This window comes from Arachis hypogaea, chromosome 15 (genome assembly GCF_003086295.3).
Source record: "Arachis hypogaea cultivar Tifrunner chromosome 15, arahy.Tifrunner.gnm2.J5K5, whole genome shotgun sequence".
Taxonomy (NCBI): domain Eukaryota; kingdom Viridiplantae; phylum Streptophyta; class Magnoliopsida; order Fabales; family Fabaceae; genus Arachis; species Arachis hypogaea.
In genome coordinates this window covers 112,445,360-112,461,534 of record NC_092050.1, presented here as the reverse complement: position 1 = coordinate 112,461,534, position 16,175 = coordinate 112,445,360, and the positions used below count along the sequence as shown (strand labels likewise).

The following is a 16,175-nucleotide window of genomic DNA, read 5'->3' as shown; positions in this document are numbered from 1 at the left end:
TCTTCATTCGTAAAAGCGAACGTGGAGTTGTTCTTCTACTTTTGTATGTTGATGACATGATCATTACTGGGGATGATGTTGATGGTATCTCTGATCTCAAAGCCTCACTTCACCGTACCTTTGAGATGAAAGATCTTGGTTCTCTTAGCTGTTTTCTTGGTCTCGAGATCATCTCCACCGATGATGGCATCTATCTCTCTCAGGCTAAGTATGCTTCAGATCTTCTTGCTCGCGCTGGGATTACAGATAGTCGCACTGAGTCTACTCCTCTTGAGCCTAATGTTCGATTTACCCCTATGGATGGCACTGTTTTGGATAATCCGACTCTCTATCGACAGTTAGTTGGCGGTCTCATCTACTTGACTGTCACCCGACCAGACATCGCCTATCCGATTCATGTACTTAGCCAGTTCTTGTCAGCTCCTCGTACTACTCACTATGCGGCGGTTCTTCGCATTCTTCGCTACATCAAAGGCACTCTATTTCATGGACTTTATTTTTCTGCCCATTCCTCTTTGTCTCTTCAGGCTTACTCCGATGCTGATTGGGCTAGTGATCCCACTGATCGTCGTTCTACTACTAGTTACTGTTTGTTTCTTGGCGACGCTCTCATTTCTTGGCGTGCTAAGAAGCAAGCCTTCACTACTCGCTCAAGCACAGAAGCTGAGTACCGTGCCCTCGCTGACACCACTGCTGAAGTTATCTCGGTTCGTTGGCTTCTCGAAGATCTGGGTGCTCCTCAGTCGTCCCCTACTGATGTTTTTGGTGATAATCGCAGTGCTATTCAGATCGCCCATAATGATGTGTTTCATGAACGCACCAAACACATTGAGATTGATTGTCACTTTGTTCAGCAACGTATCCTTATTGATGATGTTCGTCTCATTGCTGTTGGAACACTAGATCAGACTGCTGATATCTTCACGAAAGCTCATCACCCGACTCTTTTTCGAATTTTGTTATCCAAACTCAAGTTGGTATCCTTAGCTCCCACTTGAGTTTGAGGGGGGATATTAGAGAATCATTAGCATCAATTTAAACCAATTAGTATCATCTATATTTATATAGTATATTTATATATTAATTGTAGGATTATATGCCTTTATTACTCTGATTCATTTACCACTTATAAATACCCTTTATATATTGTACCTTTCAACACACTGAATAATACACTAATTACTTTCTCAGTCTTTTGTTTCTCACAGGATTTATTAATCATGTAATACATCAATTGCTAGAATATGAATATAGCATCATTAGCCAATAGACAAATTTAATTATGTAACCCTTTCTTTTTGTAATTCAGCTTTATAAAGATCAATAAAATATAATAAATACATGTGAACTCTTTTTACTAATAATTGTCATGAAAGATGTGAACTCTTTTATTAATAGTTATCATGAAAGATGTTAATTTTTTTTTTTGCATTGTTAATTTTAATGATAGTTCTACTATTATTGTTTTAGTTCGGTTATATTTATTTGATGTGTGTTTTAAGACATAAAGATTTTTACTAACGTAAAAAATAATAATATGAGAGAATTGAAAAAAGTTGAGCTTATGTCGTATGGAGAAACGCTGATTCAAACAATTATTTTCATAATGAAGTTTTAGTTAATTTTAAAAAAATTATATTTTAATAACATAAATAATAAATTTTATAATATATATATTCACTTTTTTTTATTACGTTGTTGAATATAGAACGATTTAGTATGTGTTTAAATTGGTATTTGTTAATTTAAAATTTAAATGAAAATAATTTTATAGAATTGATTTTGGGTAGAAGTGAGTTTGTGTAATATGATTTATATTTGGCAACTTTATCCCAAAATTGATTTTGATAAAAAAAATATTGTTTGGATAATATTAGTTCAAATCACTTTTAGATAGATAATTACTAAAAAAGACATAACATTAAATTATAATGTTATTTTTTTATGCATGCTTATTTTTTTAATATTTTTTAATATATTTTTTATATAGTATTTTTTTAGTATTTTTAGTATTCTTTTTTAATATGTTATTATTATTATTATTATTATTATTATTATTATTATTATTATTATTATTATTATTATTATTATTATTATTATTATTAATTTTTTTTTTGTTTATTTTACTTTATTTAATAAGATTGATAAATCATATTATAAAAAGATAATAATAAATATAATACACAAGAATTATAATTATAAAAATATACAATATCAAATAAAAAATTAATAAAAATTAAAAATAATAAATAATAAAAAAAGAGAACTCATATAAAAAAAATAATAAAAATTTCATAAATAAAATAATAACATGTATAAAGAATAAGATTGGTAGAAAGAAAATAAATATTTAGAGTTAATGCTAAACAGCAATTACTAAAACGCAGAAGTTAAGAATGGTTACTTTCTGTAAACATGATTTTGAATTCAAAACTACTTTTGCATTTATAAAGAGAAAAAATAGTCAAATTAAAAATTAAAACTTTTAAAAAAATTAAATTTCAAAAAATTTGAATTTATTTTTTTCTTTCCAAACGCCAAAATAAACATAGCCTTAATCTGTTAATCACCTTACTTTATTATTACTCTTATTATTAAGGGTAAAAAACACATATAAGCTAATGGTTGACTAAAATTACACAAATCAGCCAAAACGAAAACTGCTTTATAAATCCATCAATGCACATTTATATGTAGTTCGAACCAGCTAAATTTAAACTCTATTTCTACGTAATTCGAATCAGGTGGGTTCGAATTATACACAAATACATGTACACACTAATTCGAACCAGGTGGGTTCGAATTACACACAGTAATTCCTACACCCACGCACGTGTTTCCAAATAATTCGAATTTGACTGATTCGAATTATTCATGGTATAATTCGAATTATACTGTTAAAAAATTAATAATTTATTAAAAAATTATTAAAAAAATTAATAATTTAAAAATTAAAAAATATATATTTTATTTCTTACATTAAAAAAAAAGCTAACAAAATATTTAATTACGAGACTTCTTTAAAATATTTGTGATCTATCAATTCGAATTCCATACAATACTCTTTTGTCCATTTTTAAGAGCTCATGAATATTTTTTAATAAATTTTTTAATAAATTTATTTAAATTATACTACAAAAAATATTTTATCCTATGCAAAATAATTTTAAAAAATGGCTTAAAAAATGTTACGAGTACTATACAAATTTGTAATGTTCTAATAACTTAGGTAAATACATGCATGTACTTAAATTTTAAATAAAATACTCTACATAGTCAATAATAATTTAGAAATGAAAGGAAATATTTTATTCTATACAAAACAATTAAAAAATATATTTTATTCTAATACAAAATAATTTTTAAAAAATGGCTTAAAAGATGTTATGAGTACTATAAAAGTTTGTAATATTCTAGTGATTTAGGTAAATACATGATAAAAATATTTTTCTTTAACTTCTAAATTATTATTGACTATGTAGAGTATTTCTTTAATGTCCTAAGTCATTAGGATATTACAAATTTTTATGTAGAGTATAATTCGAATCACCATATAATTTTTTTTAAATTGTTTTGCATAGGATAAAATATTTTTTGTAGTATATATTAAAAAAATTTATTAAAAAATATTCATGAGCTCTTAAAAATGGACAAAAGAGTATTGTATGGAATTCGAATTGATAGATCACAAATATTTTAAAGAAGTCTCGTAATTAAATATTTTGTTAGCTTTTTTTAATGTATGAAATAAAATATATATTTTTTTATTTTTAAATTATTAATTTTTTTAATAAAATTTTTAATAAATTTTTTTAATAAATTATTAATTTTTTAACAGCGTAATTCGATGTATAATTTGAATCAGTCAAATTCGAATTATTTGGAAATGCGTGTGTGGGTGTAAAAATTACTGTGTGTAATTCGAACCCACTTGGTTCGAATTAGTGTGTGCGTGTGTTTGTGTATAATTCGAACCCAATTCGAATCCAGCTGGTTCGAATTATGTAAAAATAGAGTTCAAATTTAGTTGATTCGAACTGCATATAAACGTACATTGATAGATTCATGAAGCAGTTTTTGTTTTGGCTGATTTATGTAATTTTAGTCTGCCATTGCCTTATATGTATTTTTTACCCTATTATTAATTTGTTATTCTATATATGATCATCCTATCATATCTCTTTGCACTAGTAAGTCACTTTGGCTTTATTTGTATTCCAACCCATCTCGTTAGTTGGATACACGTGATAACACGTCCGTCCCCGTCAAAATTACTTGTCACTATTTTAGTTTGGATCAATAAAATATGTCTGTATCTAACTAAAATTTCAACTTATAATCTTATATATAATTTTTGTTATTTTTATTTTAATAATTATTTTAATTATATATATTTTATTTGTTTATATTTTAATTATAATCTAATAGAGAAGATGGAAGGAAATAAAAGAGAAGTGGAAATTTTTGCTTATTTAGTCGAGAAAGAAATAAGAAGAAAGTGACAAAATATATAAAGTGAAAATATTTTGTCATTTTTTACAAAAATTCCCTTCAAATAGACATAATATTTTATTTTTCCTGTTAATTGATATTGTTTGGTGACTATGTTACTAGAGTATCGTTTACATATGACAACGCACGTTTGTTTTGTTTTGGCCAAGTTTCATTCATCCATTATTCGATTGTACTGTTGCCTAAAAAATTAAAAATAGCGAAAATAAAAATAAAATAGATAAAAGCCAAAAGCAAAAGAAATACTTCCTAAATAATAATAATAATAAAAATTTGCGGTTGATAAAAATTTGGAAGCTGGTTATAGATAAGGTGAAAGAGAAACTCAGTTTGTGAAAAACAAAGGTCTTTAGTAAGGTTGGAAAGTTGGTACTTATTAAGTCGGTGATCAATAGCCTGTCTGTTTATTACTTGAGTTTATTACTTGGGTTCTAGAATGGGATAGAGCGGGTTTGACACTTTCAACGGAAGAGGAAACTACGTCAATGGGAGACAGATACCTTGGACCAGATACTTCATGTCTTGCAATCTGTTAGAATGATAGTAGAAGTGCAAGATAGAGTGGTGTGAAAATTCGATAAGGAAGGTGTTTATTCTACTAACTCATTTGTGCAGGTTTTGCAGGAAGAGACTTTGGATGAGAAGCTTCTGAGATATAGATTCACAAAGAAAATCTGAAAAGACTTTGTTCCGCCTCGAGTTGAGTTGCTCACGTAGTTTGTATTGGTAGACCAGGTCAACACAAAGGTCGGCTAAGTAGGTTGAGAATCTTACAACAGAATGATAATTTGTGCGTATTATGCAAGAAAGATTTTGAAAATATTCAACACTTATTCGTTACTTGTGAGTACTCCTAGCAGGTGTGATGTGCATGGACTTCGGAGTTTGGACAGACGTGAACTGCTACCGGTGCTTTGAAAGAACACTTTGAGAGTTGGAGATCAATGCCGATGAAAAAAGAGATGCGCAAATTTTGGCTAGTTAGGTTCTTCTCAATTATATGAAACATTTGATTATGACGGAGTGATGTCATATTTCAGAGCAAGACAACAGAGGTCGTAGACTATATGGCTCAAACTTTTTCATACGCTGCAGAATAGTGTGGTAAATAACTCATGTTGTTGATGGTTATGTCAAAAATGACAAAAAAATTATCTTATCTTTTTGTTGTTTTATCTTTCTTTACTTCACTTAAGTGTTAAACTCTTTCTTTCAAAAATAATAATAATAATAATAATAACTTTTAACTAATATTTAAAAAAAATATAATGATATCTTGATCATGTAATTATTTCACTTCTTTCACATTTCTATCCATACAAACAAAATAAGTAAATTTTAAGTAAACTTCATTTTTTCTTAATTTCTCTTAATCAAAACATCCCAATAAAAATGTAACTTCCACTCTACTCTTTTTTTTCTCTCTCAACTTTTTTTATACTTTTTTTTTTTCACTTATTTCCTTTCCACCAAAAAAAGTATTAGTCAATAATATAAAAAAGTTATTCAACTATTTTCGTATAATATATATATATATATAAAAGTACAATAAAATTAGGTGAGGAAATAATATTCAAACCAAATTCACTTATTATGTATACGCTTTTCTTTAACGTGGTCTTCTATTTTTTTTTTATTTTTTTTTCTTTTCATCTTTTTTAATTATCATCATCATTTTGTCATCTTCTTCATCTTTTTCTTCTCTTATATATATATATATGTTTAGAAAATTAGAATACAAAAATATTGATTTATAGTACAAATTTTAAAAAATATTGACGCATAACTAACAAAATATATACAATAGAATTTTTGTGCACCACAAAAAAAAATTTTATGCACGGCACAATTTTTTAATTTTTGAGTAATTATCCAAATCAGTCCCCAAGAAAAATTAATATACAAAACATCCGCGAGATCTTACTCTGACAGACAAATCAGTCCTCAGTCAACTTTTGGCAGAGTAATTACCCAAATCAGTCCCAAAAAATTTTAAAAATGAACATTTTAGTTCTCCAAAAAAAATTAATACACAGATTAATTTCCAACGTTTTTCTCTATCTGACATAACAATTTTTCATTCATTTTCGGCGTAACTCACTAACAGAGAATGCAAATTTGATACACTTTTTTTTGTTAACATAGTTTTTGTACACATTATAAATAAAAAATAATATGTATGTGCTACATGGATGTGTATATTAAGTTAGTCTAATTATAAAGTAAAAATTCAGTTAGCTTTTTGAGTTAATTGATAATGTAGTGATCAAATTAAAATTCTATTGAAAAATGAAGAATAACTTTGATTATATTTAATTTCTAACTATCACACCAAGTTAAGTTATATTAAATACAAAAATGTCAAATAATTTTAACCTTGAGTTTCTTGTAGAATAATCTTTAATAATTTTATTGAACAACATTATTATTATTATTATTATTATTATTATTATTATTATTATTATTATTATTATTATTATTATTATTGAGTGGCTATATATATATTTTTTTAATTTTATTTGTATATTAAATTTACTATTTATTTTATATTTCAATAACTCAATAATTAATTAGTTTATATAAGTTATTTTTTTAAGTATTTATTTAAAAAATATTAATAAATATGATATAATTATGACAAAAAACCATATTAGGATTAATAAAAATATCTTTTATTTTTAAATTTATATTTATTCAATAAAAATTTTAATAGTTGTGTACAACTAACAAAATTATTAATTTGAGAAAGTATATATAAAATTAAAAATAAAAATAAATACATATAGAAGAAAATATTTGTTTACGTTGAAAAATAGACAAGGGATTGTTATGTTTGTTAGAATAAAACCTTGGAGACGTCTTTGTGTATTAATTTTTTTTAAGGATTAAAATATTTATTTTTAAAATTTTTGGGGTCGAATTTAGATAATTACTCTTAATTTTTTTATGCACAACACAAAAATTTTTAGAGAACTACAATTGACTCAGCCAACCAATAAAATATATTCTCAACAAAAATTTATGATATGTGAAAAAATTTTTGTGTTGTGGATAAAAATTTATGTACTCTCCAACAAAAATTTCTGTACTAAAAGAGCGCAGAGAAAAAGAAGCGGTAACGGATGTACATACATTTTTTTTTGTTAGACTTATGTCAACTTTGTTGAATTTAGTTACAAAAATACTTATATGTATAGCATCACTGTTGAAAATAAGTTAAATAATTATTTAACTTAAAAATAGGGGTGGCAATAGGATGGGTAGGGGAGGGTTTTTGCCTATCCGACCCCACCCCACCTTACAATAACCCGCATCGAATTCGCCTCGTTTCTATTAGGGTTTTTGCCCTAAACCCTAAACCCTTGCGAGTACCTACCCCAACCCCATCCGCCCCTATAATTATTAAAATCCAATAAAAAATTTTAAATTTTAAAATTTATATAACCTTCGTTACATGCATAACATAAATTAAAACAAAAGTTTAAATATAATATAATATTATTAATAATTTTACTAATTATTTTATATTATATACCGGGACGGGTAGGGACAAGTTTAACCTAAATTCAATCCCGCCTCCGCTGCACCCAAGAATCCGCCCCGATGCGGGGGTGGGTAATTACTCGCCGAGCGGGTAAGACCGGGGTGAGTACCTACGAATTCTAGTAGTGTTGCCACCCCTACTTAAAAACCTAATAGAAAAAACAATTGTCTACTTAGTAACTTTGTATGTTTTGGTGTACACACTTAATTTTAAATTTGTAAGAAGTTTCATTCCAACTCTTTTAAATGAATATATTTCTCCAAATAAAGTATTAAAACTAACCATAAAAGATTATAATACTGACCAATCTAATCATAAAAGAACTAAAACTTACTTGTAACTATAAAAGGTAAAATTTCACAGACAAATCTATCCAAACTCTAAAAATCTATAAAAAAAATCTTTAAATTGCCCTTCTATTCTAACCTAATAAATCTCAAACTCTAATTTCACCTCATCTTCAAGGACAATAACGTCACTTGACAGCACCACTACAACTTCACTCCCTTCAATTCAAATCTCAAGATCCCTCCTCACCCATCTAAAACCCATCCTCAACATCTCTTTCTCTCCACCACCATCTTTTTCTCCCTCTCCCTCAAACTCACCCGCTTGTTGACATCCTCACAGAGATGGTCAAAATGAAAAAAACTGATTGCTCCTCTACTGCAACCTTGAACAACACCTTCAACTTCATGCAAGAACAAATTTTGAATACAACCCGCACCTGCATTCGCCAACCCGATTTACCTCTTCCAAGTTCGATATCCCGCCGTCATCTCACTGTCATTCACAGTCACAAGTGGTGTCAAACTCAGAGCGTGGGCCCGAACCACCGATAAATTGCCTGAACTTAATGTCTTATCGTAGGAGATAGAACCGGCATGGAGGGCGGTGGCAGTGGAGGATCGTACATACCAGGTAGAAGAGGTCTCTTTGACTTAGGTCTTGTGTAGTAGCTTCGATTCTTGATGAAGAGATCGATGAGGGAAGTAGGGAATCCTGTCTCGATGACGAGGGAGCCATCGTGTCTTGGAAATTGAAAAAGAGGGAGGGAACGATAGTGGTGGAGAGAGAATGGTTGAGAATGGGAGTGGAAGTGCTGAGCGGATATTTTATACGCTTTTTTGTATCATTTTTATATAGTTTTTAGTATGTTTTGCTTAAGTTTTATTAAGTTTTCATAGGTTTTAGTGTAAAATTCACATTTTTGGATTCTACTTTGAGTTTGTGTGCTTTTATGCAATTTCAGATATTTTCTAGCTGAAATTGAGGAGCTGGAGCAAAAGTCTGATTCAAAAACAGAGAAAGCACTACAAATGCTGTCCGGATCTGACCTCCTTGCACTCGAAAGAGCTTTTCTGGAGTTACAGAAGTCCAAATGGAGCATTCTCAATGGCTATAAAATCTAACACCCAGGACTTTCCAGAAATATATAATAGTTTATAGTTTTCTTCGGAATTAAAGGCCCAAAACTAGCGTTCAATGCCAGCCTCCTGCCCTATTCTGGCGTCCAACGCCCAAAGGAGAAGAGACCAGCGTCCAACGCCCATAAAGGACCCATAGCTAGTGTTTAATGCCCTAGAGGCCTCCTAGCACGTGGATCTCAATCAAGCTCAGTCCAAACACTAATCAAGTGGGACCCAGAAGTGGATTTTAGCACTATTTTACCCTTCCTATGTAATCCTTAGTCATTAGCTTAGTATTTATTTGAGAACTTTTACAGACTCAAGGAGAGGACCTATCATATTTTGTTTATTATTGTATTTTCTATCAGTATGAGTTTCTAAACCTCCTAGGTTGAGGGGAGGAGCTCTGCTGAGTTTAATGGATTAATAAAGTATTACTGTTCTATCTCAATACGTGTTTGATTCTCTATTCTAAGATGTATATCCGTTCTTCATCATTAAGAATGCGTTGAACCGACACAAGGTTATCTCATTCTACAGGGGTTCATAGTGAGTCTTTTATCGGACAATGATTAACCACCAGGTTGATCATACATCTCTTTGACGGCTAATCCACGACTTCGTTGGGGACTTTTCGAGACACCAGTTCAGCTGAGATATGGGCAGATTAGAGTCTTCCTAGAACCAAAGGCGCAGCATTCTATGATCCGAAAGATTTGACCTTGTCTGTGGCGTTTTGAGTAGGATCACTAAGGGGAATGAACTGCAGGAGCTTCACCTTCAATCAGACTGGATCCGCACTAACCCTGCGGTTCAGATCTGGAGGAGCATTGGCGATCTCTTAAGAAGGGCGTCGATCACATACAGCCTGCCATAGAAGAAATCATTCACAAGTTGAAGAAGACAGTAAGACTGGATTAATCCAGAAGAACAAAGCATCTCCAAGCCTTAACCATCTTTATATCATTACATTCACCATCAACTGAGTAACGTTTTATTTATTTTCCTTTTATGCAAATTAAACAAACAAACAACTCTTCTATCCACCTGACAAAGATATACAAGATAACCATAGCTTGCTTCAAATCACATTCCTCGTGGGATCGACCCTTACTCACTCAGGTATTACTTGGACGACCCAATGCACTTGCTGGTTCAATAGTGCAAGTGTAATTCCGCGCTACCAAGTTTTTGGCGCTGTTGCCGGAGATTGTTCGAGTTTGGACAACTAACGGATTATCTTGTTGCTTAGATTAGGTAATTTCCTTTTCTTTACAGGTTTAGTTTTATTTTATCTGAGTCTTTTATTTTCTTCTTCTTTTCCGAAAAAATCAAAAAAATTTTCAAAAACCTTTTTTCTTCTTTAGTTAATCTATGTTTTTGGTTTGAGTCTTTTGTTTGTGCTCTTGTTGAATTTTCCAATTTATTGAGTCTTTTTCTAAAAAGATTTCAAAAATAGTGTCTTTTGTTTGAATCTTGTGTCAATCTTTAAGTTTTGTGTCCTCTTGTGTCTTTTCTTATAAAATTTTCAAAATTTGTGTCTTTAGTTTTTAAAATTTTTAAGTTTGGTGTCCTTTGTATGTTCTTGTTTTCATTGAATTCTTTGAGTTTTGTTCTTGGTGTTCTTCCTGATCTTCAAAGTGTTCTTGTTTTTTTCTTGTTTTGATCTTAAAATTTTTAAGTTTGGTGTCTCTTTGTATTTTTTTTTTGCAATTTTCACACACTAGGTGTTCTTAGATCTAAAAATTTTAAGTTTGGTGTCACTTAGTTATTTTTCTCTTTCTTCATTAAATTCAAAAATCAAAAATAAAAAAATAATATCTTTTCTATCTTTTTACTTCAATTTTTGAAATTCAAATTCAAATTTAGTTGTTTTTCTCTTTCTTCATTATCTTATCTTATCTTGAGTTTTAAATTTCAAATTCAAATCTTTTCAAAATCAAATCTTTTCAAAAACCATATCTTTTTCAAATTACTATCTTTCTTTAAAATTCAAAATTCTTATCTTATCCAATTTCAAATTTCAAAATCAAATCTTTTTCAAAAACCAAATTTCAAATCTTATCTTTTTCAAATCTTTTTCAAAAATCAATTTCAAATCTTATCTTTTTCAAATCTTTTTAAATTCTTATCTTATCTTTTCTAGTTTCAAAATTTAGTATCAAATGTTTTAAAAATCTTTTCAATTTCTATCTTATCTTTTTCTGATTTCAAATTTTAAAATTCAAATCTTTTCTAATCTTCTATCTTATCTTAATTTCAAATCTTTCTTAATTAGTTACTTGTTTTCTCTTTCTTCTTTTTCAAAACTTCCTAACTAATAATTCTTCTCTCTTCTAATTTTTTTGAAAATATCTTCTCTATTTCTCTATCTTCTTTTTCAAAATTCATAACTTAATTTTCAAATCTTTTTAGTTAATTAACCTTTTATTTTTGAATTAAATAAATAAATAAATAAACAAAAATATGTTAATTCTTGTTCTCTTTTTTTCTTCTAATTTTTGAATTCTTCTCATCTCTTTATTCGTATTCTTCTTCTCCTTCTTCTATCTTCATTCTTCATTCATTCTTCTTCTTCACATCTCACTGGAAGTCCTCTATACTCAAATCAGACATAGAAGCTTCCTTTCTTTCTTTCTTGTTTTCGTTTTCTTATTTATGACCAGGAACAGAGATAAAGAACCTCTCTTAAATCCTTATCTTGAACCTGAAAGGACTCTAGGGAGGTGTTTACAACAAGCTAAAGTACAACACTCCGGAAGAAACCTCTCAAAAAATTTCGAACAAGAAGCTGAAGACATGGCAGCCAATGCTAATAATGGAGGAGATGCAAGAAAGGTACTTGGTGACTACACCATACCAACCTCTAATTTATATGGCAGAAGTATCTCTATACCTGCCATTAGAGTAAATAACTTTGAGCTTAAGCCTCAGTTAGTTTCTCTTGTACAACATAATTGCAAGTTCTATGGACTTTCACTGGAAGATCCACATCAGTTCCTAGCTGAATTCTTGCAAATCTGTTACACTGTTAACACCAACGGAGTAGATCCTGAGGTCTACAAACTTATACTCTTTTCCTTTGCTATTAGAGACAGAGCTAGGATATGGTTGGATTCTCAACCTAAAGAGAGCCTAGACTCTTAGGAGAAGCTGGTCAATACTTTCTTGGTCAAATTCTTTCCTCCTCAAATGATGAGCAAAATCAGAGTGGAAGTTCAATCCTTTAGACAAAGAGAAGGTGAATCCCTCTATGACGCTTGAAAAAGATACAAGAAACTAATTATGAGATATCTTCCTGACATGCTCTCAAAATGGTCTATCCTAGGTGTCTTCTATGATGGTCTTTCTGAGATGTCCAAAATATCATTGGACAACTCTGTAGGTGGATCACTCCATATAAAGAAAACACCTACAGAAGCAAGAGAACTCATTGATATTATTGCAAACAACCAATTTATGTACACCTCTGAGAGAAATCCTGTGAATAATGGGGCACCTCAGAAGAAAGGAGTTCTTGAAGTTGACATTCTGAATGCCATATTGGCTCAGAACAAGATCTTGACCCAATAGGTCAATATGATCTCTCAGTATTTGACTGGAATACAAGATGCAGCTGGCAGCACTCAAGAAGCTTCTTCTGAAGTAGAAGCTTATGATCCTGATCAACCCACCATGGAGGAGGTGAATTACATGGGAGAACCCTATGGAAACACCTACAATCCCTCATGGAAGAATCATCCTAACCTTTCATGGAAGGATCAACAGAAGCCTCAGTAAGACTTCAACACTAATCAAGGTGGAAGAAACCAAAACAGGTTCAACAATAGACCACCATTTCCATCTTCTCAAGGGAATAGGAAAACTCCTAAGCAGAGCCTTTCTGACTTAGTCATTCTAGTCTCCAGCCTCTCTAAGACCACTTATAATTTCATAACTGAAAAAAGGTCCTCCATCAGAAATTTAGAGGTACAAATTGGTCAAATGAGCAAGAGAATCCCTGAGACTCCTCCTGACACTCTTCCTAGTAACATTGAAGTAAACCCAAGAAAAGAGTGCAAGGCCATCACCATAGAGGTTGAGGCCGAATCTGGAGAGACTGGGATGGCATTGAACACCAGTGAGGAAGTCCTCCCTGGGCGTTCAACGCCCAACCTGGCAACAAAGCTGCCACTAAACGCCAGTGAGGAAGTCCTCACTGGGCGTTCAACGCCCAAACTAGCAGAAAATCTGGCGTTGAACGCCAAGAAGGAGGTCCCTCCTGGGCGTTCAACACCCAACTTGGTAAAGGAACTAGCATTAAACACCAGTGAAGGGATGCATGATGGGCGTTCACCGCTGATGCCTAGGCATCTTAGGCTAGTTTCACAAGCCTTTTTCATTACTTTTTACTTGGTTTCATGCACTTAATTAGGCAATAAGTAAGCATTTCGATGAGAAATGTATGCTTGTCTTGATTCAACCAAACATTGTTATTTTTGAGCATTTTCATGAGATTAATTCAAGAATTACTTGTTGCTATGAATGATGCAATATCTTGTGATTATGACAAGGCTTTGATGCATTTGTTTGGTTGATGATAGGTAAGGAGAAGTAAAAGATGGGCAAAGAAGAAGCAAAGGAAGCAACGTTGGTGGCCAAAGTTGGCGCACCAACTTTGCCCAAAAATGTTACAAAGAAGGAGGAGGCAACATCGGTGGCCAAAATTGGCTCACCCACGTTGCCCATCAACGTTGGTAGAGGAAGAGAAGGCAACATTGGTGGCCAAAGTTGGCTCACCAACGTTGCCGAGCAACGTTGGCACTAGGAAGGGGAAGCAACGTTGGTGGCCCAAAGTTGGCTCACCAGCGTTGCCTATCAACGTTGCCTACTAACGTGCCAAGCATAAGAAGCAACGTTGGTGGCCAAAGTTGGCTCACCAACGTTACTATCAAAATAGGGTGCCAACATTAGTGTGCAAATGTTATCTAATGTTGGCACACCAACATCTTCGATAATTTCAAGAGAAATGCATGGAAAATTGGTTAACGACGCGTACGCATGGGCGACGCATACGCGTGACTAAGAGAACGCTGGTAGCAACGTTGGTAAACTAACGCCAGTGACAACGTTCCTAGAGCATTTCAAAGGCAACGTTGGCCACCGTTAATGCACTAATGTTGGTGACCAACGCCCATGCTGATCTCATTTCAATGGCACCCATGCAAGCTAGTGAACGTTAGTGAACTAACGTCCATGCCAACGTCACTAAGAGTCACTCCTAACTTGCTTCAACTAAGGCCAAAGCCCACATCCAAATACTTGAAGATTGATTTGGAAAGTGTATAAATAGGATAGATTTTGAAGTTAGAAAGGAGGCTGTGAAGCAGGGACCCTAATTAGGAAACCCTGAATCATTTTCTTTGTACTTTATTTTACTTTCATGTACTTTTTCTTTCCTTTTGATTTTGCTAAGAAATGATGAACTAAATCCCCCATCATTAGGGGGAGGAGCTATATTGTAATTCACATGACTGAATGAAATTCTTCTTCTTCTCAATCTGCTTGTTGTAGCTAAGAGATAACTTCTATTTTCATTTTGATCAATTCACTTCGGAAGGGGGTTTTAGATCCATGAATTTCTATGTGAGCCTCGGAAGGAATTGAGATTTACTTTCATGCAATTTACTTTCCATTGCTATTTACATTCTTGCCTTTTTATTTCTTCTCATTTAAGCTTCAGCTCATTTAATTTTCTTGCACCTTAAGTTTCTGCCATTTACTTTTCAACATTTAATCTTCTAGTACTTGTGTTATTTAAGATTCTGTCCTTTACTTTCCAGCATTTACATTTCTAGTACCTTATATTGTGTTGTTCTACTTTCCTTGTGGATTCATATTCTGCTCATTTAATTTCACCAAAACCTTTCAATATCCGCCTAACTAAACAAATCACCTCACTAAAGTTGCTCAATCCATCAATCCTGTGGGATCGACCTCACTCTTGTAAGTTATTACTTGATGATTCGGCACACTTGCCGAAGGGGTTTGCTGTTGTGCAAATTCTCGCACATCAAATTTTTGGCGCCGTTGCCGGGGATTGATTTAGATTGACAATTACTAAGTGGGTGATAGTCTAGATTAGGCATTTTTCTTTTGTTTTCTTTCAAGCATATTAACTGTTTGACATATTGTGTCCACTAACTCTAACATTCACTCTAGCAATAGAGTGTTCATTTGCCATTTTATTTGTTTTATGTTGTGTATGCCAGGGGAAAGAAGAGGCCTTTGATTCTGAACCCGAAAGAACCTTCCTGAGACTTAGAAGAGAAGCAAGAGGGAAGGGGTGATTGGAGAAGAAGACTCAGAGGAAGAGTTGGATCAAGTCATGGAAGAAAACATGCACAATCCACCTGAGGAGGTTGCCAACAACCATGGTCAACCTGCCAGGAGAGTGCTAGCCTCCTACACCATTTCTGACCTAGAAACTGTGAGAGTAACATTCTTACTCCAAATGTGAATGCCAACAACTTTGAGCTTAAACCACAACTTATTACTCTGGTTCAGAACAACTGCCAATATAGAGGAAGTGTTACTGAAGACCTAAATCAACATCTCTCTGTTTTCTTGAGAATATGTGACACTGTCAAGACCAATGGGGTGCATCCAGCCATCTACAAGCTGCTGCTGTTTCCCTTCTCTCTAAGGGACAAGGCTACTCAATGGTTGGA

General features: G+C 32.0%; 1 protein-coding gene across 1 annotated transcript in view; it reads left to right on the top strand.

Moving 5' to 3' along the window:
* Positions 1-15,762, top strand: part of LOC140179284 (uncharacterized) — a 36,440-nt gene extending 20,678 nt beyond the window's left edge. Inside the window, exon 4 of the mRNA XM_072217997.1 lies at positions 15,717-15,762. Within this exon, the coding sequence (XP_072074098.1) occupies positions 15,717-15,762 (46 nt within the window). The remainder of the gene's footprint in view (positions 1-15,716) is intronic.
* The last annotated feature ends 413 nt before the right edge of the window (positions 15,763-16,175 follow it).